This window comes from Pyrgilauda ruficollis, unplaced genomic scaffold (assembly GCF_017590135.1).
Source record: "Pyrgilauda ruficollis isolate IOZ18807 unplaced genomic scaffold, ASM1759013v1 scaffold87, whole genome shotgun sequence".
Taxonomy (NCBI): domain Eukaryota; kingdom Metazoa; phylum Chordata; class Aves; order Passeriformes; family Passeridae; genus Pyrgilauda; species Pyrgilauda ruficollis.
In genome coordinates this window covers 2,061,803-2,087,960 of record NW_024530710.1, presented here as the reverse complement: position 1 = coordinate 2,087,960, position 26,158 = coordinate 2,061,803, and the positions used below count along the sequence as shown (strand labels likewise).

The 26,158-nt window shown below is 41.1% G+C and overlaps 1 protein-coding gene across 1 annotated transcript; it reads left to right on the top strand.

Moving 5' to 3' along the window:
• The first annotated feature begins 5,207 nt into the window (after positions 1 to 5,207).
• On the top strand, positions 5,208 to 25,816 carry HHLA1 (HERV-H LTR-associating 1). The gene is made up of 16 exons (XM_041488102.1): positions 5,208 to 5,276; positions 11,759 to 11,867; positions 12,755 to 12,814; positions 13,887 to 13,967; positions 14,428 to 14,511; positions 14,606 to 14,689; positions 16,019 to 16,102; positions 16,652 to 16,708; positions 16,817 to 16,903; positions 17,686 to 17,772; positions 18,778 to 18,975; positions 19,491 to 19,562; positions 19,807 to 19,881; positions 24,157 to 24,313; positions 24,940 to 25,022; positions 25,749 to 25,816. Exons 1-16 carry the CDS (start codon positions 5,208 to 5,210, stop codon positions 25,814 to 25,816), a joined length of 1,455 nt encoding a protein of 484 aa, XP_041344036.1.
• Positions 25,817 to 26,158: the final 342 nt, after the last annotated feature.

Genomic DNA, 26,158 nt, shown 5'->3' with positions numbered 1-26,158 from the left:
ATCTGGGTTCCTTGCACCCCACAGCCCCCACCACTGAGCTCTAGGTGTCTAAGAGCTGCAAACCTAAATTTCCTACAGCACCTCGTGAATTTGGGGGGATGTCACTTTTTCAGGAGCACAGCTGGATGTGAGTGCTCCATTTGAAGATTATTTTAGGAGGTGCAGAGGAAAAAGGAGCATTTTCAATGTTTTAGCTGGGCACTCTGGGTATTAAATTCCTTCTGGTTTTTTAGGCTGTAAGATTTGATCTTTCCCAATTCAGCTTTGAGTAGCTTCCCTCTGAAGTTAACTGAAGCAAAATAGTGAAAATGGGCTCCTGTTTCCATCATGAAGAACACACTGAGACTGAAGCTTACATAGCCAACTGCATTTTGTTTTCTAGTTATGGCATCTTATTATTACTAGTATTTGTGCCTTGCTCACTGAAATCTTCTCCATGCTACAAAGATGCTTTTCAGATTCTGGCTGACAAGGGAACACAACTTTTATACAAGTGGCCTTTAGTGCTCTTTATAATATTATTTATTGTAATTTTTAAACTGTATGTGTAATTTCTATTCTGGCACTGTCCAATATTTGAACAAATTTAATATGTTTATTTCAATATATTATGCAAACAATACTTCTTAACTGATTTTTTTATGTTCTGTCTTTAAAAACTGCACCACTTATTAATAAATAGAAATTTCAATTATGATGTGGATGAATTTATTTTCATTTAAATCTTAATATCTTCACATATATTCAAAGAATACATTGTCAAGTGTACCCCCAGGAGAGACATTGGCAAAGACCCTTTTGACTTCATCTAGGCAGGACTAAACTGAGCAGGTTTTATGTGGCTTCCACAGCCAGCCCTATCAACACACAGTAGATCCCATTATTTGTGGCATCTTTTGATTTAGTGGCCATGCAATTTATATGGCTTTGAGCATCTGTGAGGGGGAAAATGAAAAGTGGGAGAAAATCCATTAATATTGGAAAGATAACGTGCTAAAATATTATGAAATTGCAAACAAAATATAGAGAGAACACAGTAATGGTACAAGCAAGATCAGAATATCCCTTGCAGGGAATTTGCTTGAATTCCGCCCCTGGTTCTGTTGCTTCATTTCTGTGTGGTTTTGTGTCTGAATGAGACAGGAAGAGAAACTCATGAAACATCAACTCTTCCCAAAAATTTAGCTGGACACAGAGAGGTATTTTAAGGCATTCTTTGTGGCTTCAGTATCATGGCTGTCACCAAGGAATGAGCTCTGCTGAGCACTTAAAATACAACCCAAAATAAGATTTTTAAAATTTTTTGTGGTAGGTAAAAAAATATTCAACATTTATGCCATGTCTTATCCCACTTCTAAACCACTGTAAAGTAGAATAATTAAAAGATCCTTTAGTACTGCAGCATTAAGTTGTTGTGCTTTTGAGTCTATTTGTTTGTTTTAAATTATTCAATTCAAATAAAAGTAGTAACTAAATAAGAAATAGGGTGAATATCAGACTCTTACAACCAAGTTCTATTCTTTCCAAAGACTGACAGTTTGTGGTTTTCAAAACTAATGTACCAGAATGTGGAATTCTGAATCTTTTGGGGTTCAGGGGTTTTTCACTTTTATAGACAGCTCTACCCTGCATTATCATCACTGCCTCAGCTATCAACACACAGTAGATCCCATTATTTGTGGCATCTTTTGATTTAGTGGCCATGCAATTTATATGGCTTTGAGCATCTGTGAGGGGGAAAATGAAAAGTGGGAGAAAATCCATTAATATTGGAAACATAACATGCTAAAATATTATGAAATTGCAAACAAAATATAGAGAGAACACAGTAATGGTACAAGCAAGATCAGAATATCCCTTGCAGGGAATTTGCTTGAATTCCGCCCCTGGTTCTGTTGCTTCATTTCTGTGTGGTTTTGTGTCTGAATGAGACAGGAAGAGAAACTCATGAAACATCAACTCTTCCCAAAAATTTAGCTGGACACAGAGAGGTATTTTAAGGCATTCTTTGTGGCTTCAGTATCATGGCTGTCACCAAGGAATGAGCTCTGCTGAGCACTTAAAATACAACCCAAAATAAGATTTTTAAAATTTTTTGTGGTAGGTAAAAAAATATTCAACATTTATGCCATGTCTTATCTTACTTCTAAACCACTGTAAAGTGGAATAATTAAAAGATCCTTTAGTACTGCAGCATTAAGTTGTTGTGCTTTTGAATCTGTTTGTTTTAAATTATTCAATTCAAATAAAAGTAGTAACTAAATAAGAAATAGGGTGAATATCAGACTCTTACAACCAAGTTCTATTCTTTCCAAAGACTGACAGTTTGTGGTTTTCAAAACTAATGTACCAGAATGTGGAATTCTGAATCTTTTGGGGTTCAGGGGTTTTTCACTTTTATAGACAGCTCTACCCTGCATTATCATCACTGCCTCAGCCCTGAATGTCCCAGCCTTCATTGAAGGGCTTGAGCTGAGCCCTGCAGCTGCCAGGCACAGCAATGGCATTTACGTGGGCATTTCACAGACACAGCAGGGGAACCACTCAGCTGTGAAGGCTTTGAAGGCAGGTCAGCACCTGCACTGAAAGGTGTTGCATTAAAATTTCCCTTTGGCTGTCACCCAAACACCAGAACCTGACAAATCACTGGATTTCAGTAAAGCATTAAGTCTGATCTTTTAAGAAATGGACTCTAAAATGGGAAGAAGGTGTGACACCTATTCTCAGGCAAAGCCCTGCTTGTATCCAGGGGTGCAGCCTCTGCTTACCTCTGTATGGGACTTTGGGGATCCTACACAATTTTCCCCCACCTAAGCAGAATAAGACTTAGGGTCAGCAGTTTAGAAAGGGTAAAATTGAAAGAGTGTCAATCAAGAAACAGTGTCAGGAGGGGAATTTTCTCAGTGTACCCTTTTGTTTCTTTGCAGGATGCTTTGATTTTTAAGTCTTGCCAGGGTAAAGCAGTTGCTTGACTAACACAGCATCCTCTTGGAACACAGAGAAGGGATGGAATCAGGAAAGCCAAATCTCATGGCAGAGAGCAGCAGGGGAGCTAGACATTATTTAACGAAATTTCTCTAGGACAATGGCTGTCAGCCCAGTGGGTTTGGGACAGCACCACAGCTTTTCTCCTGCTTCTTTGTGTCTGGTGCATATGGACAGCAGAATACAGAGCAGAGATCATGAAAAAAGGTGTAATATGTGCTATGAACGTTTTGGCAGACATGATGGGATCAGTTACATCTCTGACACACATCCTATCAGAAATAAAATCCTTGGATAAGTCATTAATTTTTTTCTGAGTTCTGGACTGTTGAAATTTCTTGGTATCTAATCAAGGCTTTATGAGGATCTATGTTTAAAAATGCCAAGTGCTTGATCACAAGCTAACATCTTTGGAAAACCTCAAGGAGCAGTGCATAATATTGTGTAAAAATCTCATCTATTGTAGCTCACACACAGATAAGAAAACCACTACGCCTGTGTCTCACCACTACACATTTTCATGATCTCCATGGCCCCTTTTTTTTTACTTTCTCTTCTTTTACTCCCTCAAGAGCATACTTGAATCCCAAAAAAGTTTCACAATATCAGATGCTTCAAAAGAAAGTGCTTCCTACTTTAGACTAGTAAATATACAAAACACTCTTATTGAGAACAGTTTGTAGAGTTTAATGCACATTCTGTTCAGGAAGTTTTGTGGTGTTAGTACCAATCTTAGCAAAACACTGATAATAAAAATTAAAGAAAAAATTATATAAAGGACAGAAACTATTTTCAGTTCAAAATACATGTTCTGAAATGGGAAGGAAATTCAATGAAGGGGAAAAAATACATGTTTATATATATAACTGTATATTTGGGGTTCTACAAAGCAAAGTGCTTGGTTCTGCACTGGAGTCACAACAAACCCCTGCAGTGCTCCAGGCTGGGGGCTGAGTGACTGAAAAGCTCCCATGAGAAAGGCTCTGGGGTGTAGGTTGACAGCAGCTGAACATGAGCCAGAGTGTGCCCAGGTGGGCAAGAAGGCCAGTGGAACATGGCCTGTGACAGCAGTAGTGTGGCCAGCAGGGCCGGGGCAGTGATTGTCCCTCTGCTCAGCCCTGGTGAGGCCACAGCTCAAATCCTGTGCTCAGTTCTGGGCCCCTCACTGCAGGAAAGACACTGAGGGGCTGGACTGTGCTCAGAGAAGAACAACAATGCTGGGGAAGGGTCTGGAGCACAAGTGTGAGGAGCAGCTGAGAGAGCTGGGGCTGTTCAGCCTGGAGAAAAGGAGAATCAGGAGAGACCTTGTCACTCTCTACAGCTGCCTGACAGGAGGCTGTACTCAGGTGGGGGTCAGTCTCTTCTCCCAGGTAACTGGAGACAGGACAAGAGGAAACAGTCTCCAGCTGTGCCAGGGGAGGTTTAGATTGGATATTAGGAACAATTTCTTCAATGGAAGGGTTTTCAAGCACTGGAACAGGCTGTCCAGAAAGTGTCCAGGGAATCACCATCCCCAGAGGTTTGTAAAAAAACGTGTAGATGTGACACTTAGGGATGTGGTTTAGTGGGGGACTTGGCAGTGCTGAGCTAATGGTTGGACTGAATGATCTTAGAGGTCTTTTCCAGATATAATAATTCTCTGTTTCTTTATATAATTTTTTTTTAGGAGATGAAATGTTGTTCTTCTGAAAAAAGACTGACAAAGAAACAGTAATGTATTTAGAGAATTATCCATAATAAAACTTGTGCCAAAAATAAATGTAATAGAAGGATATTAGTAAAATCTGAAATTAAAATTTTATAGAGCTAGTACATTTCTTAATAAAATAAACTAAATATCTTGTAAAATTGTAATGGTAGAGGACTAACAGAGAAATGTTGAAGTGCAATCAGTTTTTTTGGAACAAATGAAATTTACTCGATACTTTTCTAAACAAAATTTATTTAACAACCACTCAAAGATGCTTTCATGGAAATATTTGCCACAGTAAAATGAAGTGTAACTGAAAATAAAACTTCAATGCCCTTGAGTAAACTTGGGTGAAGTTTGCTTCTTTGCACTCTATTTGAAACCAGGATTTCCTTCTGTCTTGCACATCAGCATCTGGTGAGAGAGAACACAGCTGGATTTGTGTTTTCTAACCAGGTAAATCAGACAGTTTTTCAAGGTGTTTCAGGTGCTACAGAGCTTCAGGTGGCACAGCTCATCTTTTAGGGCAGAGATGGTTCACAGCCCAGCCAGGCTGGAGGGTGGCCAGACCCGAGGGCACTGCCACGCCAGGACAGAGCAGGTGGGAGGGGACATTGTTCGTGCCACTGGCTGAGGTCACAGGAGGGTATGGCTGCAGCTCCTGCAGTCACTTACACATATTGCAATTTCTGCAGAGAAATGTGTGCTTTTCATCACATCTAAAGGCCTGAGAAAAAGCCAGAAGGAAGAAGCAGTGCTTTGCTTTCACTCTGTGCTCTCAGCCCACAAAGAGATAGAGCTTCAACAGCCAGACTACATTTTCTCCCTCCCTACCAGAATGTCACACCACTGTCTCTTACAGATAAATCACAGGCATTTCCTTGAATTTCTCTTTATTTAAATTGCATTAGCAGGGCCTTACCCTGTGCAACCTTCAGCAAATGGATGCATTTACTAGGTAATTTATATGAATTGTGTGTCTATACTGTGTTACTGAGACACTAAAAATGTCTTCCTTTCCTGTTCTGGATTTTGGGATGCTGGTTATGGACACAGTGCTGCCACACAAAGGGATGCTGGAAAAAGGAGGCATGTAAAGACTATACTCCTGAGAAAGCTACTTGCTCAGAGGGATGTTCTGAGTGAGAACACAGCATTGTCCCCAAGAGTCAAAGTTGGGGCTGAACAAAAGCCCCCTCCCAGGTCACCTGAGCATTGATCAGCAGCTGAGGAAAGTTAAAATTACAGAGTCCCAGGGTAAAACACAGCATGAGGCAAAACCTGCTGAAAGTCTAATTATCCTCACAGGCAAACATCAAACGGCTGGAACTGATCCCAGCACACACATTTTCCTGGCTATACCTGGTTTTGTCAGCTGTTACAGAGAGGACTTTCATCCCAGCCTTCTTGATGTGCTATTGAGCAACTGGTAATTAAGTCAGTAAAAGTAAGTCTTGTCAAAGAAAAGGTGCTTCCATATTCCCCCAGCTGCAGCATTCAGTCACAAGTCTCAAAAATTTTCCTTTTTTCAGAGCAGTAAATTCCATATAGAATTAAATAATACTAGATGCAGTGACACCTCACCGCATAATGGTTTTTTGTGAAAAGCAGAGTGAATGAAAACAAGGGAAAACTGTGCATGTATGTGCACAGATGTGTGGGCATCTTACAGACCAGCTACCGCTCTGTTAAATGTGGCTGCAGTTGCCTTGCAGCATCTGAAGTTCTTGTTTAAGGCAGGATTGCTAGACAGACAGAGACACAGCTCAACCACACACATAAAATGGTTGCTAAAGCACTTTTTGTTTCATAAACGGACTGTGAACCCACTTAAATTTCTCCTATTAATTGCTACAATGTTTTGAGTGGTTTCACAAGTTGAAACGTTCGGTGATAAAATTACTGAATGGATGATCACTGGCTTTTAACCATGCTGCATCTAAACTCACTGATTTCAGAGCAATTATTTCCAGGCTGCTGGAGTAAATGGTAGCAGAATTTTGCTGACTGTTTCCAGCAGTGATCTTCCCTTGGATGCTACTAAACATCACTCAGCAGCACTGAAATTACCTTATGTCATTGCTCTGACCAGACCTCTCTTCCTTCCTCACCACTTAACCAGGATTCCAGGCAACTTTTCCTGTTGTAACTCACATTTTATTCCTTTTGAGGTTCCACACTTAAGAAACACTTCAGGTGTCATCTCTGCCCTCTTGACAATGTCCCTTGTTTGAACGGAAGGATGGCTAAAGCTTTACCAGAGGGACTCACCCTTGCCTACTTCTCCCCATCAAAGGTGGCATGGGTCTAATTGCAGTAAGCTGAGCTGTTCCTTTAAAAGGGAAAAAAAAAATCCTCCACAATTCAATTCTACTGCCAAAAGGAGCTTCCAATCCCCACCTGACCTGCCACAGAGCCTTTCCATACGGGATTCAACAGGCACTTTGTGTGCTTACGATTGTGTTACCTCTGGTTAGTCCTTCAGGGATTAGGATAACAATTTTCACAGGATTTTAAGGAAATATTATCAAGCCTGTCTACTCAAGTTTTTCACAAAGTGTTTATTAAGAACTGGCAATAACTTCCAGTGTTATATAGGCTCTGAAGATAATAATTTTTGTCATGAGAAATCAGGTAAGTTGATATTAACTATTCCAGATCTTGGTGGTTTTGCTTGTACTTGGAGGAAACCATTTCAGCTGTGCTATTAATGCTCAGTGGGAATGTAGCAAATGAAATTATTTTTTTATTAAATGTATATTTATTGCATTATATTTCATTCTCACACAAATCTGAACTTAAAAAGTAATTGTGTCAATGTAATGAAGCGTGCGGTTGTAACACAGGCATATTTTCAATTAACTTGAAATATTTCTTTAGACTCGGTGGATGATGGTGTGCTTAAAATGAGACATGACCTTTAGATGTTGCAACTGAATGAAGGTAAGGAAATTCATACTCAAGGACTTTCCTCTTTTATTTCTTTGTTCTCTTGATTTCTGTTCCGCTCTGTTAAGCGTGAAGACATGAGGAAACTGCTTGATATTGGAGTGCAGTACGCTGGTACAGGAAAAATGAAAACAATTCAAACTTCATCATTACCTGCCACATTAAAAGGAGTTCCACTGAAGCATAACTAATAAACACATTGGTTTAAGATTGCTGTTAACCCAGAGTAACAGAGAGGGATTTAATAAGAGGTCTTCATGAGTGTATAAAAGTAATTTGAACTGGATTAAAATCTCCAATTCAGCAGTTCAGGGAACTCTGGATCAACAGCTCTAAATAAAATAGATTCTACTAATATCATTCAGCTTAAAATAAACAGAGGAGGATTGTTACACCAGCAGAGGTGAAGGAGAATTTGTAACCAAAGGCTTGACCCTCAGCCTTTATCAGACAAATGTTTGGAAGGAAACCTTCTCTGAGTCAGTTTATGGGATTTATCTGCCTGCTCGGGGCTGTGAGGCTCCTGTGCCTTCAGTGCCTGTGAATCTCAGTATAGTCTGAAATGGAAATGGTGATTTTGGTCTGGAGGACAATGAGGATTTCATATTTGCAACCTGGACATGTATTTCAGTCATCACAGTGGAGTCACTTCCAGAGATAAAGTTGCAAAGTAATAAAGAATTGTCTCTGATAAATAAAAATTGGATATTAAATAACCAGAGTAACACAAATGTGGCGTGTACTGCAAAAGTTAACACTACTAATATTCACATTGCTGAGAGATAAGCTATTTCAGGCAACAGCTCTAGGAATAGTAGTCACACATGGTTTTGAAATTTAGTTGGATAGCATAAATTTCAGAGAGTTAATGCTGGAAAAAGATTTTGGGAAGCAACTACAAGCTAAAGCTTCAAATTTAAATTAAGTCTCTACCAAATAAGGAGCAAGGGTAGTCAATTTTGGACTGATACCTCTAGTATTAAGATTTATTTGCAATTTCTTTTTAAGCATTTTGTGCTGGTCAGGGAACACACCAGTGCTAAAAATGGCATTTGGGCAAAAGAAGCACTCTCATGAATGGAGGATTTTGTAGCAACAATACTCAATATTTCTTTGGTAGAAGTAGAACAGGATTTGTCTTACTGTGATCCATCCTTCCAGGTTATGTTTTCCTGTTGAACCTATTGTTAGATGTTTTGCTTGGCTGGGTCTGTAGTATGATGTGGCCAGGTTAATGCCTTCTCTAAATTCCTGCTGGAAATCAGCACTATGAGTACTGAAAATTGCGTGTGTTGGTTAGCAGAGAGGAGCAACCCAGTGGGGAGGGCAGCAGGGAACTGAGAATTCAGGTGAGCAAGAAAGCTTCACCCAGTGTGTGGGGAATGCTTCCAAGCACAATTTGTCTTGTTCTATTCTGTTTGCATTTTTACAGCTTTTCTCTCTCTCCTAAAATAGATGATGCCTTCATGTGTCAATCCTCTTGCCTCTTTGTCTTTTAGGAATGTGGTCTCTCTAGACCCTGCTCTTACTTGCTACATCAAATCCTCTGTCAAATGATTTTCCCCTGTCCTGCTGCCATGAACAACTCTGGCCAGTTTAAATAAATCAGAACTAAGTTAGATCTCTGATAGGAAATTATCTCCTATCTACCCTTTTACTTATGAAGATTTGTAAAACAGTTGTGCTTTCACATCAGTCTGTGAAATGCCCTTACCAAGGATTTCAGTGTTAGTGTGATTCACTGGTGACCCAGAAGAGCCCATATTCCTCAAAGCAGGTCCTGGAAGTCAAGTTTCCTTACGGTGGATGAACACTGGCCATTGATCTGTAGGGACAGATTGAAAATGGGGCAGGGCATGCCCTCTTCTCCCACCTCCTAGCTCTGGGTCTTTCACCCACCATGCAGCCAAAATCCTTGTGAAGGGCAGAGGTGTGGGGCCATTCACCAGTCAGGGCTGCAGGGACCCTCCAGCTGACCAGCCCTGCACCTCAGGGACAGCTCAGAGGCAACACTTTTGTTTGTGTTTCCTGCTGCTGTCCCTTGGGTTGGTGTGCACAGGGCAGCAGTGGCTCTGCAGCCTGGTCACTCCTGTGTGCATGGAGCAGGTCATGGGGAACCTGCTCAGAGAGGCTGTGGCCCATAAACACTGAACCATCATCACAAAGCACAACTCATCCTAATGCAGATTCTGCAGAGCTAAGGTGACGCTTCTCATAGTACAATCAAAATTCATGAAGTTCTATTAAAAGCAGCAAATCACCCCACTTCTCACCTCAAACAAAGACACAGCCCAATAGTTCCCCTTTAATAGGGACTTGATTATCTAGATGCACCAGCCACCACAGACTCCTGCTCCAAACCACATGTAGTTACAAACCTCCCTTTACACAATCACCCAACTCTCCACCTCCCAAAGGCTGCTCTCCCCAACAGCCACCTCCCTGCTGCTTTGCAAAGCACCATTTCCTCATACTTAGCTCCACAGAGGAGCATCTCTCACTAACTCCTCTCTATTTCATTGAGCCAAACCAAAGACGACACAAAATTTATCAGAATCCAGAGATGTGGATTGGTTTTATACTATCTCCATGCAGACTATCCCTCCACTGCTTCCACCACATCAACCTGTGAGCAGGCTTGAGCTAACACACTGCTCTCCCCTAAGTACAGAGTCCACAGAGCCATTAAAAAAAAAAAAAAAAAAAAAAACACAAAAAAAACCAACCGACCAAACAAAAATGTTACACATCCCAGGAGGCTTCATAACACCAGAGAGTGGAAGTGGGGATAACCTTGTCAGGGAGTCAGGCCCTGGGATTTTCATGACAGCAACATTTTCGTGGTCTGTGGTCTAGCAGTTTGCCAGATTCCGAATATTGTTGCAAGAAAAGCCAGGTTTAGGATTTTTGGTGCTAGACTTGTCCATGGGATACTGGACTCTGTCCATGCATAATTCCTCCATAGAAGGGTGATGGAGTATGAAGTCTGGGAATGAGATTTGGCCAACAATTTCTGCCTCGTTTCTTTTCTTCTGCACATGCTGTGCAGAAACTGTGGATGAGTCCAGGCTTGGGTCTGAGTAAAAAGGATTGGGCAGATGGGCTGAATAGGTAGGATGAACTGCTTGAAAGCTCTCAGAGCTTTGCTTGCATTAGCAGAGCTGGCACTTACACACTTTTGACTCATCAGACCAGCAAACACAGACATTTCCAACACAGAAATATTTTGTATTATTCCACCATCCCAAGGAAGAGTCTCTTTAGAGCCACTAAATACAAATAAGCCATTTTTGAATTTGTTAATTCTCTGGTGACTTCAAGATGAAAATATTTTAAATATGATGACGATAGTTTTCTAATCAAACAGTATTATCTTCAAGATAATATTTTTCTGCATATTTGCAAGATTAGCTGCTCCAAGAGGATATTAAAAAATTTTGGACTTTTTTTTTTTTGCTGGTTTTCATATCATATCCCTCATTTTCTGACAACTACAGAATTATTCAACATGTTCTGATATTGCAAAAACAGGGGAAACATGAAAAGAAATCCTTTTTTTTCCTCCCTCCCTAACCATCTAATTAAATCTTTGAAACCTGGAAAGGATCTCATGGTCTGAGAGGCAGAACACTGTTAATCCTTACCAAGCAGGTAGGCAAGGCAGCACAGGACACAACTTGGTGGTAGTAACTACAGAAATACAAAACCAGGAATGATAAGAAAAGCAAGATTTCTGTGGAAGAGAACTTCATTTGACATTTCTGGTCTGAAACTAAACCTAAGCAAATTTTATCTTGTTTTTACAGAGTGGCCTTAGGCACTTGATGTGTCAGGTGCCTTTCAGGCACAGCTCATCCTGCCAGAGAAGAGGGTTGTGTTGACAATTCCCCAGAAAAGCCACTTAGGTAGGACTCAAAAATCAAGAGGCACGTGCTAAACTCACAGCACCCACAGGCACAGAGGAAATACTGATTGTGGGATTCTCCTCCTTTGTCATTTCCAACACCAATCTTTCTCTGCATCATGGAAATCAGATATTTCTCCTGGGGTCAAATAATTCTGGGACAAGGGCTGGACAAAATTGCTCAATGCTAAAAATTTTAACGCCACCAAAAGAGCATTTCTCTCTCCTAGACCAGCCAAACCTGCTGGAAGTCAGCATCCATAATGCAGGGGCTCTGCTGGCATGGGGCAGCGAAGAGGAGCCTGGGATTTCTGTGTCTCTTTCTGGTTTTCAGCACAGGTAAGGATAATGCTCTGGTGCTCCCCAGGGAATAACCCAGTACCTCTTTCCCAGCTGCTCCCACAGCCCCATTCCCACATCTGTGGCAGGATTGGTTCTTTCACCCTATGTAGGCAACACTGACGGGCTGGAGCTCAGGGCTGGTGTCACTCAGCAGAGCAGACCTGTGATACCTGCTCCTGGATCCCATGCCAAGAATCTGGAAACAGAAAGGTTTATAAGGAGAGAGAGAGAAGGATTATAGAAGAGCTCCTACCACCTAGATTGTCAATCCAGATTTAGCTCTGACTAATTGAGGGTTGTTAATTCAGCTGATTAACACTACATCACAATTTATAAGCCTTGGATTATACACTGGATATTTCTCCTTTATGAACATAAAGGGGAACTTGGATGGGTTGAAAAGCTGAAGCTTCACAGGAACATGACAGATTTGCATTTCCTGGCACTGTCTCCTTTTGAGAGCCTTTTGGATTACCCTTAGGAGACACTCAGATCTCCTCTGATGGGATAGGAAACTTAAATCTCAAACAATATCTTCAACTTGTCCTGCAATCCCTCATTTACTGCTGTGCACCTCAGCTGGTCACTTAGTGAATCCTAGAAACCCAGTCCAATCTCCTGAGCCCAGTTTCAGCTCATTCCTCCTGCAACACAGCTCTTGAGGACAATCCTCAATTGCATGGCTGCTCTAAATAACAAATATGCACAGAGAAGGGAAGATTTGTTTGGATTTGGCCTTATTTTACTCTGTACCTTGCAGCAAATTCCGAGTGTAACGCTATTTAAGATCTCTACAAATATTTGCTATTATATTTTTATTTTGATTATTGAGGGGAAAATTCAACAGGGAAAACTGTTTCTCAGCCTCTTTCTTCACTTTTCAGCTTCGTGTCTAAGAAAAGAAAATAAGAAAGAGAAGCAATTGGCAGTGCTGGCTACTGCAGGTAACAGGCAGCACATGAGGAGCCCCAGCACCAGGGTGTTAATGGGAGTGGGAGCTGCTGTGCTGGGCATGGAGGTGGCAGCAGATGGGATCTGCTCCTGCAGGGTCTGTGAGCCCCAGCCCAGCCCTGCTGAAAGGCCACCCCACCCAGTCCAGTCCTGACCAGGTTAACAACTGTCCTTCCCAAAATCTACTCCTCTCTTTTGCCTTCCTCTCCTTCCCGGCTCTTCATTCCCTTTTGTTTTTCCTTTTCTCTCTTCTGTGCTGTGGACAAGTGCTGCTTTCAGCCCTGGGGTGCAGCTTGGCTTCAAACTGGTTATAAATAGTACTGATGTCACTGGAAAATTACATTTCTCCCCAAATTCAATTTTGTTCTCATCTCAGCTTTCTGTGCTTCTTTTTCCATCCTGCTCTGTTCTTCCTCTCTCTGTCATGCTCACACACACCTTCCTCCCTCACACAGACACTGCACTGCTCTGCTTCTGCATGACTTTGTGGGAGGGGAGCAAAAAAAGTCTTTGAAAAGACTTGGGAGAAACAAATAAGCAACAACAACAGAAATAAAACATGTTAAGATGAAAAGTGTGATTTGGCTACAGCAAAATTATTCTTCTGTAGCAAGCAGTATAGCCATCAATGTTGCTGGAAAACAAAAATCTGTATTTTCATGTAAGTTTGGGGAAGGTGAAACATTTTCTAGGCACTTTCTCTGCCTTTTGTGACCTGTGTAGTGAGATCTGCTCCTCTGTTGGCAGCAAACACCCATCACCCAGCAGGAGAGGGCACCAGCATGCCAGGGCTGGCAGGGCCCTGCAGCTGCTCAAGGGCACGGTCAAGGGCACAGCTGGCAAACCTGAATTTTGGCCCACCACTCTACTGTTGCTGTATCTTGCTATTTTCTAGACTCATCTCCGTGGTCCTGGAATTTCATTTCCCATCAGTGTTTTTTTAGTACACCCCAAACATACATAATCTGCTCATTTTGGTTTTCCTGTTCTGGCACATTTCTAGCACACACAAGCAGGGGATGCACAGCTGTTTCCTTGTGCCTTCATGCACCCCTTTCCTTTCAGAGCTGCCTGCAAAGTCCCTGGACCTGGCTGGCATTAACCTGACAGAGCTGGTGAACGGGATGCTGAGCACTGCGCTCAGAGGTAATGGGACAGGGCTGGGCAGGTCACAGCTGCCACCCAGCAGAGCAGAGAAAAGGCACTACGAGTGTTGGCAGGAGAAGCTGTAAACATGTGCTGTGGGCCTCCAGAATTGCTTATAGGAGCATGTTACCTTGGTGCATTTATCATGCAGATGGCTGTCTACCCCAGAGAGCTTGGAAATTAGTCTGGGTTTATATATAGAAAATATAATTACTTGTGGGATACCTTTCAAATGCACTTTCTAATCCAGTGTACATTTCAATTAAAAGAAAAACAAAATAAAAAGGAAGAAGCAATGCAAACGATCCTTCCTTCAGTGGAATGAGAATGGACTGAGTGTGAGGCAGCTGTATCATACTGGCACCTTGGGAATCCTTTAGACACTAAATGAGCAGAGTGAAAACATGCTGTTCTCACTGTTTGTTCCCAGCACTAACAGTGTGGACCTGTGTTTCTGCAGGTACCAAGAAACTCTTCTCTTTGCTGAGCATCACCTCTTACAGCTCATTTGCCTTCCACAAAGTGTCAGTCACCATTTACAACAGTGAGTGTTGGCTTTGCTTGGCTCTGGAGCAGTTTCTCTCCCACAGCCTGTGCCACAACACACTGATTTTTTTTTTCTCTGTCTCTCCCTCCAGTCTCTAATGTAAAAAATATTGACCCTGGCAAGTTCCCTATGCACTACTGCTACTGTTTGAATAATGTGACAAATGACTTGACAGGTGGGTACACAAAAGAGGTTGGCAATTGCATGTGCTTAAGGTGAATTATTTCCTTTGGAGCTGAAGGCTGTAGTCTGAATTCTGCAGACTTCATCCTTACAATGCCACCACCGGACTGAGCCAACAGCCAGAACTCACAACGAGTGGCTGCTGTAACTCCACGGCCTCAGCCTCAGGTGGCTGCAGCCATCCAGCCAGTCTGGGATGGAGCCATCCATCAGTCAAGTGACTGGCATGGTTTGACTGGCAACAACCCTCCTTTCCTCCTAGGAAATACAAATTGCAGCACAGGAGAGACAGCCAGCAATATATGGTACCTCACCTTGGCCACCTTTTCTCTCCTGGGATAACCCAGAGGAGATGAACAGGGGCTTCTCTGCACCAACAGAGAAACTTCCAGTAACCTCAATGAGCCCAAGAGAAGTGAAAAGCAAGCACTAACATCTTCACAGAACTGCTGAATGGATTACAACATACTGTGGGGCAAACCCTTCACCTGAAATCCTCACTCACACCCCTGATTTCACAGAATTTAACATTTCAGGATGCATCTGAATATTTGGATTCTTTAGCTGGTCAGTGTAGGGCATCAAGAGTAGATCAGCAGCTACAGACCAGACTCCACACCCTCTGTGCCACACGTGGTGACCCTGCAAAAGCTCCAGTGGCTTTCATGGCTTTCTCTGGATCCACATATCTCACAAGCCTTTATGGATAATTACCCAGTTTGCCTTGGAGAAGAACAGAGAAACTTTAATCTTTGTGCTGCAATTCCAGAATATCTTGAGGATTGGAGCATTCTCCAAAGCAGTAAAAATTCAGGGCTCAGGTCCAGCACTCCCTAAGTGAAAACAGTGACCTGTTACTGCTAGGAAGTACCACTAAAACACCACCAGCCATTTCCTGGGCTACATCTGAATCATCAGTATGTCTGAAGCAGATCCCAGAGGAAAAAATCCAATGCCTATTGGAAGGTCCTACACAGCAGACAGGCAATTACATCAGGCAAAGCCTGCAGGCTTTAGATCTCCTACATTTCAGCAGACTAAGTAGAGCATTACTTTAAAATGTTCTCTTGAACAGATAATTCCATTTAAGTTTGCTTTTAGACACACAGATGTAATTTTTGATATCATCTTTGAAATATACTTCTGAAAGTATTCTTGTAGTTTTTCAGTCCACGCCAGCAAAATATTTTAGCCTTTAAAATATTTTAAACTTTGTCATAAATGAACATATACCTAAATATCATCACATATGAAAGTGAATTTTTGACTACATGATAGGATATGTGTTTTCAATAATAAACTTTCTCTATTTGTTGTCTAGATTTTACAGCTCTACTTGTTGATATAATTGGAAACTCCACCAGTTATCTCACAGAAATTTTCAAATCCACTTCTATTCTCTCAGGTTTGCATTTCCTTTGAACATTTATCATTGTCTTATCTGTCTCATTTACTCCTGGCATGAAAACAACCATAAAAATGTGGATAAAAGCCTTACTCAATAGTATTTTTCTTGCAACTCATGGAACAAGGTACATGTACAATGTGAATGTGTGTAATATAGAGATGTACATGTTTCTACGTTATTTTGTTTGAATGTTTTATAATTAATTACTAAAAATTGGTGGGTTTGAGAATTATTATTACATGCTGATATTTTGAGCAATTCTGATTCACAGAGAATAAGTATGGGCTATTTTATCTGAAATTTTTTTACACATAAAAATACTTGTAATTTAGAATTTGAATTAGATAGAAACTTTTTCCCTGAAGATACTAACATTTGGATTTGATGGTGTTTTGAGATTTTTGTCAAAAATTAGATCAGAAGGAACATACTTGGTCAGCTGCCATAGCCACATGCCATGTTTTGTTTGTCTTTTCAACTGTTTAAGATAATTCTATGTAAGGAAAACTGGTAACAATGATCTCTTTTATGTTTTTTGCCTTTCAGTGCGTCAGAGCAATGACTCTGATTGTATCTACATCTGCGTTATGGCAGGGCAGACAGGTAAAAATTAAAATCATTCCACCCAACAATATTGCCCTAGTTTTCCTCAGTGATGATTTATACTGGAAACAAGAATTTCTTCATATTTGTAAGCATTTCTATTTGCAGGGAAAAATCTGTCTGATTTTTTGGAAATACTAGATAAGTCTCCTGTTATTAATTACACATTTTCCAGTAACACATCATCCAACCTGGGTAAGTACATCCTGGGGAACAAAAGGAACCAGAGTGAAAATCATGTCCAGATAGCTCTTGCAATGAGTACTCCATCTTCATTACCACTACTATAAATATTATTTTAATTTTTTTATTTTTGCTTATATATTTTCATACTATAATGCATTTAATTATAGTTAGAATAATATTTTATATTGTTGAAAATTTAATGCAATAATTATATCATAAATGTAATTAAATTTTCCAAACCTTTAAATTATTTGTTATAAGGTCTTCTGGTGGAGGAACAAACAAAACCTGCTGGACTGAGAACTTTTAGAGAATTCAGCATTGGGCTGGCGAGGGTCTCTAGTGATCTTAAATCTGACTGGGTGCCTTCCATAGCTCTCAGCACAAGTGACCTCCTACATTTACATGAGTTACATTCAGAGTGGAGGTGAATACGTTCAGTCATTGCCCTGTGTGGTTCCTCCACCCAAATCTGCTTTGCCAGTTTGAGCTGCACTTCAGGTGCTCACCTTTCACTGTTGCCCATCACTATCTCCCGTTTTCAAGAACAGATTAATGCAGGCAGACTGAAGTCAGTGGCAAGTTGTGCTGAAAGCTGTGGGATGTTTCTCTCCTTTTAAAACCAAACAAAAAAAAAAAAAAAAGAGATGACACTTGGCCCAAAACCCCCTTTAACTAGAAACAACAGCTGCTTCTGTGGTAGCAGAATCTGATTTCTTTCCTTTTTCTCACACAATATGCAGTGGATAGTGAGTGCTCTAACCTTGTCTTCTCATACCTCCAAGACCTAGATTCGATTTTCTCAAGTTTTGTGAAGTTGCAGGAAGACCCAAACAAGACAGTGGATTCATCAGCAGAATATGTGTGGACATATAAATGTGAGCAAATGTTGTCAGACCTAAATTTGTGTTCCCCTTGGTTAATGACTTGACAGGTGATGTTAACTCCAAATAAAGGGTAGCATAAAATTTCTCTGAATCAGCAGATGATGCCAGTAATATATTGAAGAACTGGAAGATAGAGAAACTCTTGTGAAAAGCCATTTTACCAGAAAAAATAAGTTTTCTGAAGAGGCAGAGAAGAAGAGAAAAACTGATTGTTGGTTTCCAACAAAAAAATAAGATTATTTAAACTATTTCCTCTTATCTTCCATGAGTTCTTTTTTCTGTATTATTCTTTATCTATTTCTTTATATGACATTCAGTTGTACTTGAGAATTTCATAAACTTTAGTACATTTAACTTTGCTACAAGGCTACAAGATAGAAAATTGCTGCTCTGCCCCATTTTGGAAGCCAAAAAGCAAGGCTTTGCTCCTGCTCGCTTGTAGTAGAAATCAACAGAAATTCCGACCTTGACTTCATCCCTCCTTGTCATTGCAGCTGCATCTCTCTCCTACAAAATACCTGCATTTCCTGCAGGCAGTCTGCTGTCCTTTATAAATTTTTTTTTTTTAATTTCCTAAACCACATGCCCACCTTTGTTATGTCTCATAGCCACAAGTGTCAATTCTCAAGCTGCAGCATCTGCCCTCCAGTACCTGCCTGCTCACCTTCAAACAGACAAGACCTTTCTCTTTCTACTGTAGTGAAGCAACTCAGGAAATTGAGCACAAAATATGTCCAGGAAAAACCAAAGCCCTGCAGGAACATTTCCGTTTCTTTGTTTATGAAAACTCACACATTAAAATGTCCTCGGTTAAAATTTCAAACATTATTGGAGCTCCCTGTGTTTCCATATTTAAAACAAAATGGAGAATTGCCTGCTCACGTGCCAGAAAGCAGTCAAAGGGTAGATGGGATGTTCTGGGTGTATTTTAGATATTATTCTCCCCAGTGTGTTGCAGTTGCTGGTGCCCTTTCTCTGTCTCTCTTGCTTCTCCAGCTACCAGGATCCCTCTCGCCCAGAAAGGAGGGGGAATCCCCACCACGAAGTCCCCGCTGTGGCCAAAGACAATTGGAGCCAAAGGGTCGTGGCTTCCCTCTCCCCACGTGGATGCTCCCAGGCCCCAAGGAATGGCCAGGCCCCCTCTGAGCCCCGGGGGGAGCTTGGCCCCATGGCCAGCCCTGCAGCCCAGCCCCGGTGAGTATGGCAGGAGCCCTGGGACCCGGCCAACCCCTCTGCTCTGGGGTTTGGCCAAGTGTCTCTGAGTGGAGGTTGGAAAGCCCTTCAGGGACACCCACTCTGGGGCACCAGTGAGCTGATTATTTTATTGCAGAAATGCCAAAATCAGCTATAGGTTCCATCCTGTAGTTTCTTATCTTTAGGGGAAAAACCTGATCTTGCTTCCCACAAACACCTCTGCCACTTGGATCTTCCCTCACATTTAGCTCCAAATTTGGTGAGCAGACCTGTGAAAAAGCAATGTAGAAATGCTTCTTCTGCCTTCTTGATGCTGTGCCCTTCCCTAGACCACAGGCTATTCAAGTTCTAGTCAAGTACAGCTTTTGTCCTTCCCATTTCATCCTGGCATTTCTACATGTACTGGCAGTACTGGGTGACGGACTCTGGCTGTTGAGCTGTCTCATACATAGCAGTTCTTCTCAGTAGAAATAAATAATGAATAAAAGGAAGGGTGTGTCTCTCTGTTCCCACAGCTGGCACGTCCATGTTTTGGATGCAGACAGTGTCTCCACAAGAAGCCAGCAAACTGATGCAAACAGAGCCAGGTAAGACTGGTCTGGGATAGCAACAAAGTGTGTCAGTTGGCACATTCATGAAATAGAAATTAATATATAGAAATAGATGACTGATAATGTGTTTATACATCACTGTCTATATAAATGTCATTGTCTAAATGTTTATTAATGAACTGTGAGTTCAGGGTTTTATTCTTCTCTGCTGCTCCTTGAATCAACCTGCCTTTTTGTGTTAAGGTGTCAAAGCAAGTTCTATTTTTTTCTCTCCCCTCAGATTTGCCTTCCACAGTACTGTCTCTGCCACCCTCCTACCGACCTGGTGTGACACTGAAACTTTACTCAGCTACCAGTAAGTAAATGCACCTCATGCAGCAGAAACTGCGGCGTGTTTGCAAGTAATGCAAGATAGAAACATTCCCATGCAGAAAAAATATACATGGTTAATTAGGTTGTGATAGTTTATGTATGTAAACCACCCCAAATGTCCAAGGGACTGCTTCCCATTTGCTTGTGAATTGTACACAGCTGCAAATTCAAAATATAGATTATATTGTGGTGATAGAATTAACATAGGTATTCTGTGTGGCAATTTTAGCATTGATTGGTTATTGCAGAATTCATTCTTAAAAGTCGTTCCAAAAGAAAATATCATGCTTTAAATCTCATCATAAACAAAATTATGATACCAGCTCATGCCACATGAAACCCCCAGAACTGTTCTGAATTTACAATACTGCAAACTACTTCCTCAGCTAAAGAAGGATCACCATCAACTAGATTTTCATGAAAGCCTCAGTTCTCATCTGCTTGTGTTTCTGTGTGGTGGTTGTCTAGGAGAAGCAGGGATGCTGGGTAGTGCAAAAATAACATATCACCTGGCCTCCAGGGGTCTTCAATATCCTTTAAACTTGATATTTTAGATAAAACCAGAAGAGTCTAAGGAACTAAAATGCTGGGCAAATGACTTTCGTTTTCATGGTCATCTTTTTAGCTCTTATAATGCTATTTAATTCTGAAATCAGATTTAGTGTTCTCTCATCTTGCTTCTCTTTAAAGAGCTCTAAATACCAGAGTCCTCCTCTGGTGTGCAGCACCATAGACCCTGGAGAACCTAGGATGCTTTGAAAAGGTGGAAAACATGGATTTCAGTGAGATGGTTGAATTGGAGTCACCAAATGCCTCTCTGGGAGAAGCCATGGAGTCACTGGCTGCCTGCCTGATTCTAACAATCACACATTTGGGGAAATAAATCCAACAGTGGGATCCCTAAGTAAGAAAGGGCATCCACATTGTTCTGAGGGATGGCTTATGATTCCACTAATTCAATTCTTGAATCACAGAAGTGGGTGCCAACTAATAAAGAATGCAAATGTGCATGTTAGAGCATGCAGGGAGGGATATATTGAGTCTGAATCCTTCACAGTAACCATAACACTGGTCTTCACTGGCAGCAAAATTTAATCTCAGTGTCACAGGGATGTGATATTGAATTAATAAAAGAACTGTCTGTTTATTGCAAAAGTTGGTCACTTCACTGCTCTTGACAATAATGTGACAATTTGAAACACATGGGAGGAAATCTCTGCACAGGAGCTGTGGTTCTTGCCTTTTCTGGTCCCTTGACTAATTCAATTTCTTAAGAAAGAGAATTTTTAGAAAAGAAAGTTTTCTTTTGGAAAAGAAATGAATTCCTACTTTTTCTTATCTTTGTGAACTTATGTACTGAACACAAAAAAATACATTTCACAGTAGAAATTTATTACAGAAGAGGTATAAAGCATTACTATGAATGGGTGAAAAATTAAATTTCAATGATACTATGTGAATATACTATGCAATCAAAAAATTAAATAGAAAATTAATTGAAAATGAATTTAATCATCAAACAAATACAGTATTATGCAAATACAGTGGTAATTTAAAGTGATTGTCAAAAATGAAAACCAAATCAATTTCCTTAGCTTTTAGCATTATTGTTTGACTTCTCTTTCCACATAGATGACTTCAAATTGAAATTGCCAATGTTCAATTTGCAGCTAAATAAAACTGAATTTCTGCTGGTAAAACACATAGCTTGAGTAAAGCATTTAATACCTCGTTGCAGGATAGGGGGACCCACTTCTGCAGAGGCTGAAATTCGTAGGAGGGTGGCCTTCAGCAAGTTTTAGTTATTCATCAACTTCATTATTTCTCATAAATTTTAACATTACTTTTCAGGGACAACTTATATTAAAACCTTATTGCCCCATTCTCTGATATTTGGTTATTAACATGAAGTGTGTTTACTTAAGCAAGGAATAATTAATTTTTCATTTACTCCATGTAGGAGAATATCAAGGTGTGTCAAATGCTGTTAAGTGGACAAAGCCTAATGACATTTATGTGAAATTGCTGGGATGAAGAGAAATGGGTCTCTCTTGCCCATCTCTGTCTAGTTTCACCTGATATCTGTGTAGTGCCTTTGACACAGCTGGTTTTCAGGGCAGCCTGTGAGTTTGGGAGCTGTCAGTGTCTGTGCCCTACCCCTCACACACTCCAGCTATCTTGGTCAAGCACTGCCAGGAGAGAAATAGTTTCTTAGCAATGAAACCAGTTTCTCTTTCAGGTTGGTAGAGCCTTGATTTTTCTCCTGCCCAAGAATGCCATTTTATATTAAATTTCTTGTCAGCACTAGATGACTCAAGCTTATTTCAACAGAACTTCATTAGTCCAAATTTAACCTTCATAACCTCTGCTATCACATAACATAGCATTGCCCAGAGCTATAAAGTGTGTGAGACATGTGAACCTGGAAATGCAATTACACTGTCTAAGGGGATTATACTCAGGTAAGGTAGTTTATCCACACATGGCCAAAGCCTGCTGCTACTTACACAAAAATGGAAAAAATAGTTTACAATCACACCATGGCTGCCCTCACATTCCTTCCTTCCTTCCTTCCTTCCTTGATTTCTGCATGTCCACAGAATATTTGCTGTCTTTCATCAGATAGCTCTTTTATCTGATAACAATTTTTAAAGCATTAAACAAATTATTTTACCTTCATTCATGTTTTAATATTTTCTTGTAAAACCTCTTCTAACTAATATTTTCTTGTGTTCTTCCAGCATTAAAGCAAAAATGCCTTAAAAACATCTGTACATCAGTTTAGAGCACTGAGAAATTTTACTGCAAGTTGGAAGACTGGTGGCAGTTTTAGTTTTCTTTTTGATTTCTCAGTGTAAAAATCAGAAAGTAACATGTTATTTGTAAATATTTGAAATCAGACAAGCTATTAACCAGATGTTTACCTAGAAATGTCTCCTCCTCCAAGTCATTGTAAAAATAATGTCTAAAAAAGAGAGATATTTCATACAAGCGATGTAACTCCAATAAAAACATTGAAAGTCTTTTAAAAATCTTATTTTATAAAGGATATTTACATGGCTGGCTAGCAAATGCAAATAGTTTCTATTTATTTTATTGACATTTGAGACATAGTAATCAAAATTAACAAATGCAAAGTAATTTAAAAGCAACCTGAAATACTGAAGACAAGAAGGACTCTCTGGTGTTAAACACATGCAGATTATCTTCTAAATCAAAAACTTCCATTACTTTAGCAATTCCTGTTGTGCAGTGTCAACCCAGGAAGTAAAAGGATCTCTTGTACTTTGAGATGTATTTGTGTGAGCTCACCAGGATTCTTAGAAACATGAAATTATAGAATGGGTTGGAAGGGACCTTAAAGATTATTTTCTTCCAACCTCACCAGATCAGTTTTCTCAGGGCCCCTTCCAACCCTGCTTTCATTTCCTTGATATGCAAGTCTGGTGAACTAAAAACCAGTTCTAAAAAAAATGAAAGAATAACCAAATCAATAGCATATCCCATATTTTTCTATGTTGCAGCAATATTATGCTACATCTACCCAGAATACGTCATCGAGCCATTAATAGTGTTTTTAAAAAAGAAGTTTATTTGCACTATAGCTGCTGCACGTGGATGTTTCACTGAAGAAAGGTGTTCAAAGGCAAAGCCAAGGAGGAAAGTGGCAATATAAGCAATGCTAACCCCAGGGAGAGGGGGGATGCAGTAGCTCTCTTCGAAAATATATTTCACTGATGAGCTCAATAGTGTGGGAGAAGAACTTCTGTCTTGTCAAAGAGCAGGATAGATTGGAGTGGTACCAATTTCAGCAGATATTGAAAATTAGGCCAATGGAATAAATAGGAATGTCCATACAGTGAGCATGTGCTGGGAATAAGACATGCTGCTACCCAGAAGGACCTCAACAGGCTGAAGGAATGGGCCAACAAGAACTTCTGGAAGTTCAAGAAGTGCCATAACATGGCCGCAGTACTGCCATGCCGTAGGAGATCTCACCCTCTTGGAGCAGCTCTCAGTCTGTGCCCATTACCTCTTGTCATGTATAGTTTACAATCACACCATGTCTGCCCTCACATTCCTTCCTTCCTTCCTTCCTTCCTTCCTTCCTTCCACCCCAGAGTGGCATTTCAGGGATATCCCTTATTTGTTGGAGCAGGGAAGACATTGCTTTGGAGCTCATAGCCCAGAGAAGGCAGAGCAAGGAATGTAGTGGCACAAGGCTTTGGGCTGGTTCAGAGCTGTGTTTTGTCCCCAGGGTGTCCCCAGGCCATGCTCAGAGAGCCCCGTGTGACCTCGCCTCCTGTCACCCTCATAGTGCAGAAGATCAACCCCTGTGTGATGGAGCTCTGTAGGTTCTTTCAGCTGTGCCTCTGTGTTGGTCAGAGAAGATATTCCAGAAAGGAAGCCATGAGGTAAAACCTGGCACTATTTTTAATTTCTCTGTCTGCTTAAAATACTCCTTTGGGCTTTTTTTCCCAAATAACAATTTTCAATCACCGATTATTTTGGAGTGTCTGTGGCCACTGGCTGAGACCCAAATGTGTCCCAGTGCACTGATCAGTACCTGATCTGGCTTCAGTATTCCAGCTAAGTGAAAAAAGCCCAGCTGCATCTTTCCAAACATCTAATGACATCACTGAGGTTGGAATCTAGCTTTTTATTTCCATATTTAGTAATAGCAGCATGATATACTGTGCTTATCATGGAATGATAGATTGGTTTGAGTTGGAAGGGATCTAAAGTCCATTTGTTCCAACTCTGCTGCCATGGGCAGGGACACCTTCCACTGGACCAGGTTGCTCCAAGCCCAATCCAACCTGACCTTGAACACTTCCAGGGATGGGGCATCCTCAGCTTCTCTGGGCAGCCTTTGCCAGTGTCTCACCACCCTCACAGTAAAGAATTTCTGCCTAATATTTAATCTGAACCTGCCCTCTTTCAGCCTGAAGCCATTCCTCCTCTTTTTATCACTCCCCTTGTCCAAAGTCCCTCTCCTTATGAAAGATAAGAAGCCTCTTATCTTTAACTCCATCTTCAGATACTGTGTTGAATACTATTCCTGGTTTGTGAAAAATGCAAGTTATGTCTGCGAAAGAGTCAAAAGAGTTGCTTACTCCCACAGTAAGTACATTTTCACTTTATATCTCTATATCTGTACATACCTTGTTACGAAGATATAACAAACAGAACTGGACACAGCCCTGCAGCTGTGGCCTCACCAGTGCAGAGTAGAGGGGCAGAACCCCCTCCTGCAACCTGCAGGCAGCACTTTGCCCAGTGAGGACATCCTGAGCCTTCTCTGCTGCAAGGGTGCACCTCTTACTCCTGTTCAACCCTGTGTCCAGCAGGACCAGGGTCCTTTTTTAGTGAGCTCCTTCCCAGATGAGCGGCCACCAGCACATATTGGTGTATGAGGCTGCACCTCTCCAGGTGCAGGACTTGGCACTTTTGTTGAGCTTCATGGAGTTCCTGTTGAGGCCCTTCTGGATGGCAGCGTGACCTTTGACATGCCAATCACTCATCTCATTCAGTGTCACCTGCCAGCCTGCCAAGGGTCCATTCTGCCCCATCATCCAGGTCATTCATGGAGATGATAAGCAGGGCTGGATCCAGCACTGGCTGCTGGAATGCACCACCAGGCACTGGCTTCCAAACAGACTTTGTGCCACTTGGGGCCCCATCAGCCCATTTTCAACCACCTCCCCAGGCACATCCAGCTCAGATATCAGCAGCTTCTCCATGAAGATCTTACAGGAGACTGTGAAGGTCTTCCTGAAAACCTTGTAGGTCATAGAGTCAAAGGGCTTTTTGCTCATGTAAGTATTTTTTACAATTTCCAATTGTCAGACTTCTCACTTCTCCATGCTGCAGTTCAGAGACAGTTTGTCTCTGTTGATGGACTCCTTGAAGGGTAGCTGTGTCTGGCCCTGGCAGAAAGCACACCTTCCTGATGAAAAGCAGCTGGCCCAAAGCTCACTGAACCTACCTTCTCCTGCATTTCACTCAGCCTTGGATCAGAGCCACTGTGGATAGATTAAAGAAGAGTTTCCAGCCCTGAGGAATGCCAGTGCTTAAAGCTGTGTAAACTCTCACTCGTCTTTCATCACCAAACACTACCTCTTGCTAAGCCATTAAAGCCTCATTCACATGCCCAAGAGATTTTGTGAGTGATTAATAACAATGGGATGACTGTTATTTAATTACAGCCAGGAGTATTAGGGAAAGTTATGATATGGTGAAGGCACCTGCAGAACAGA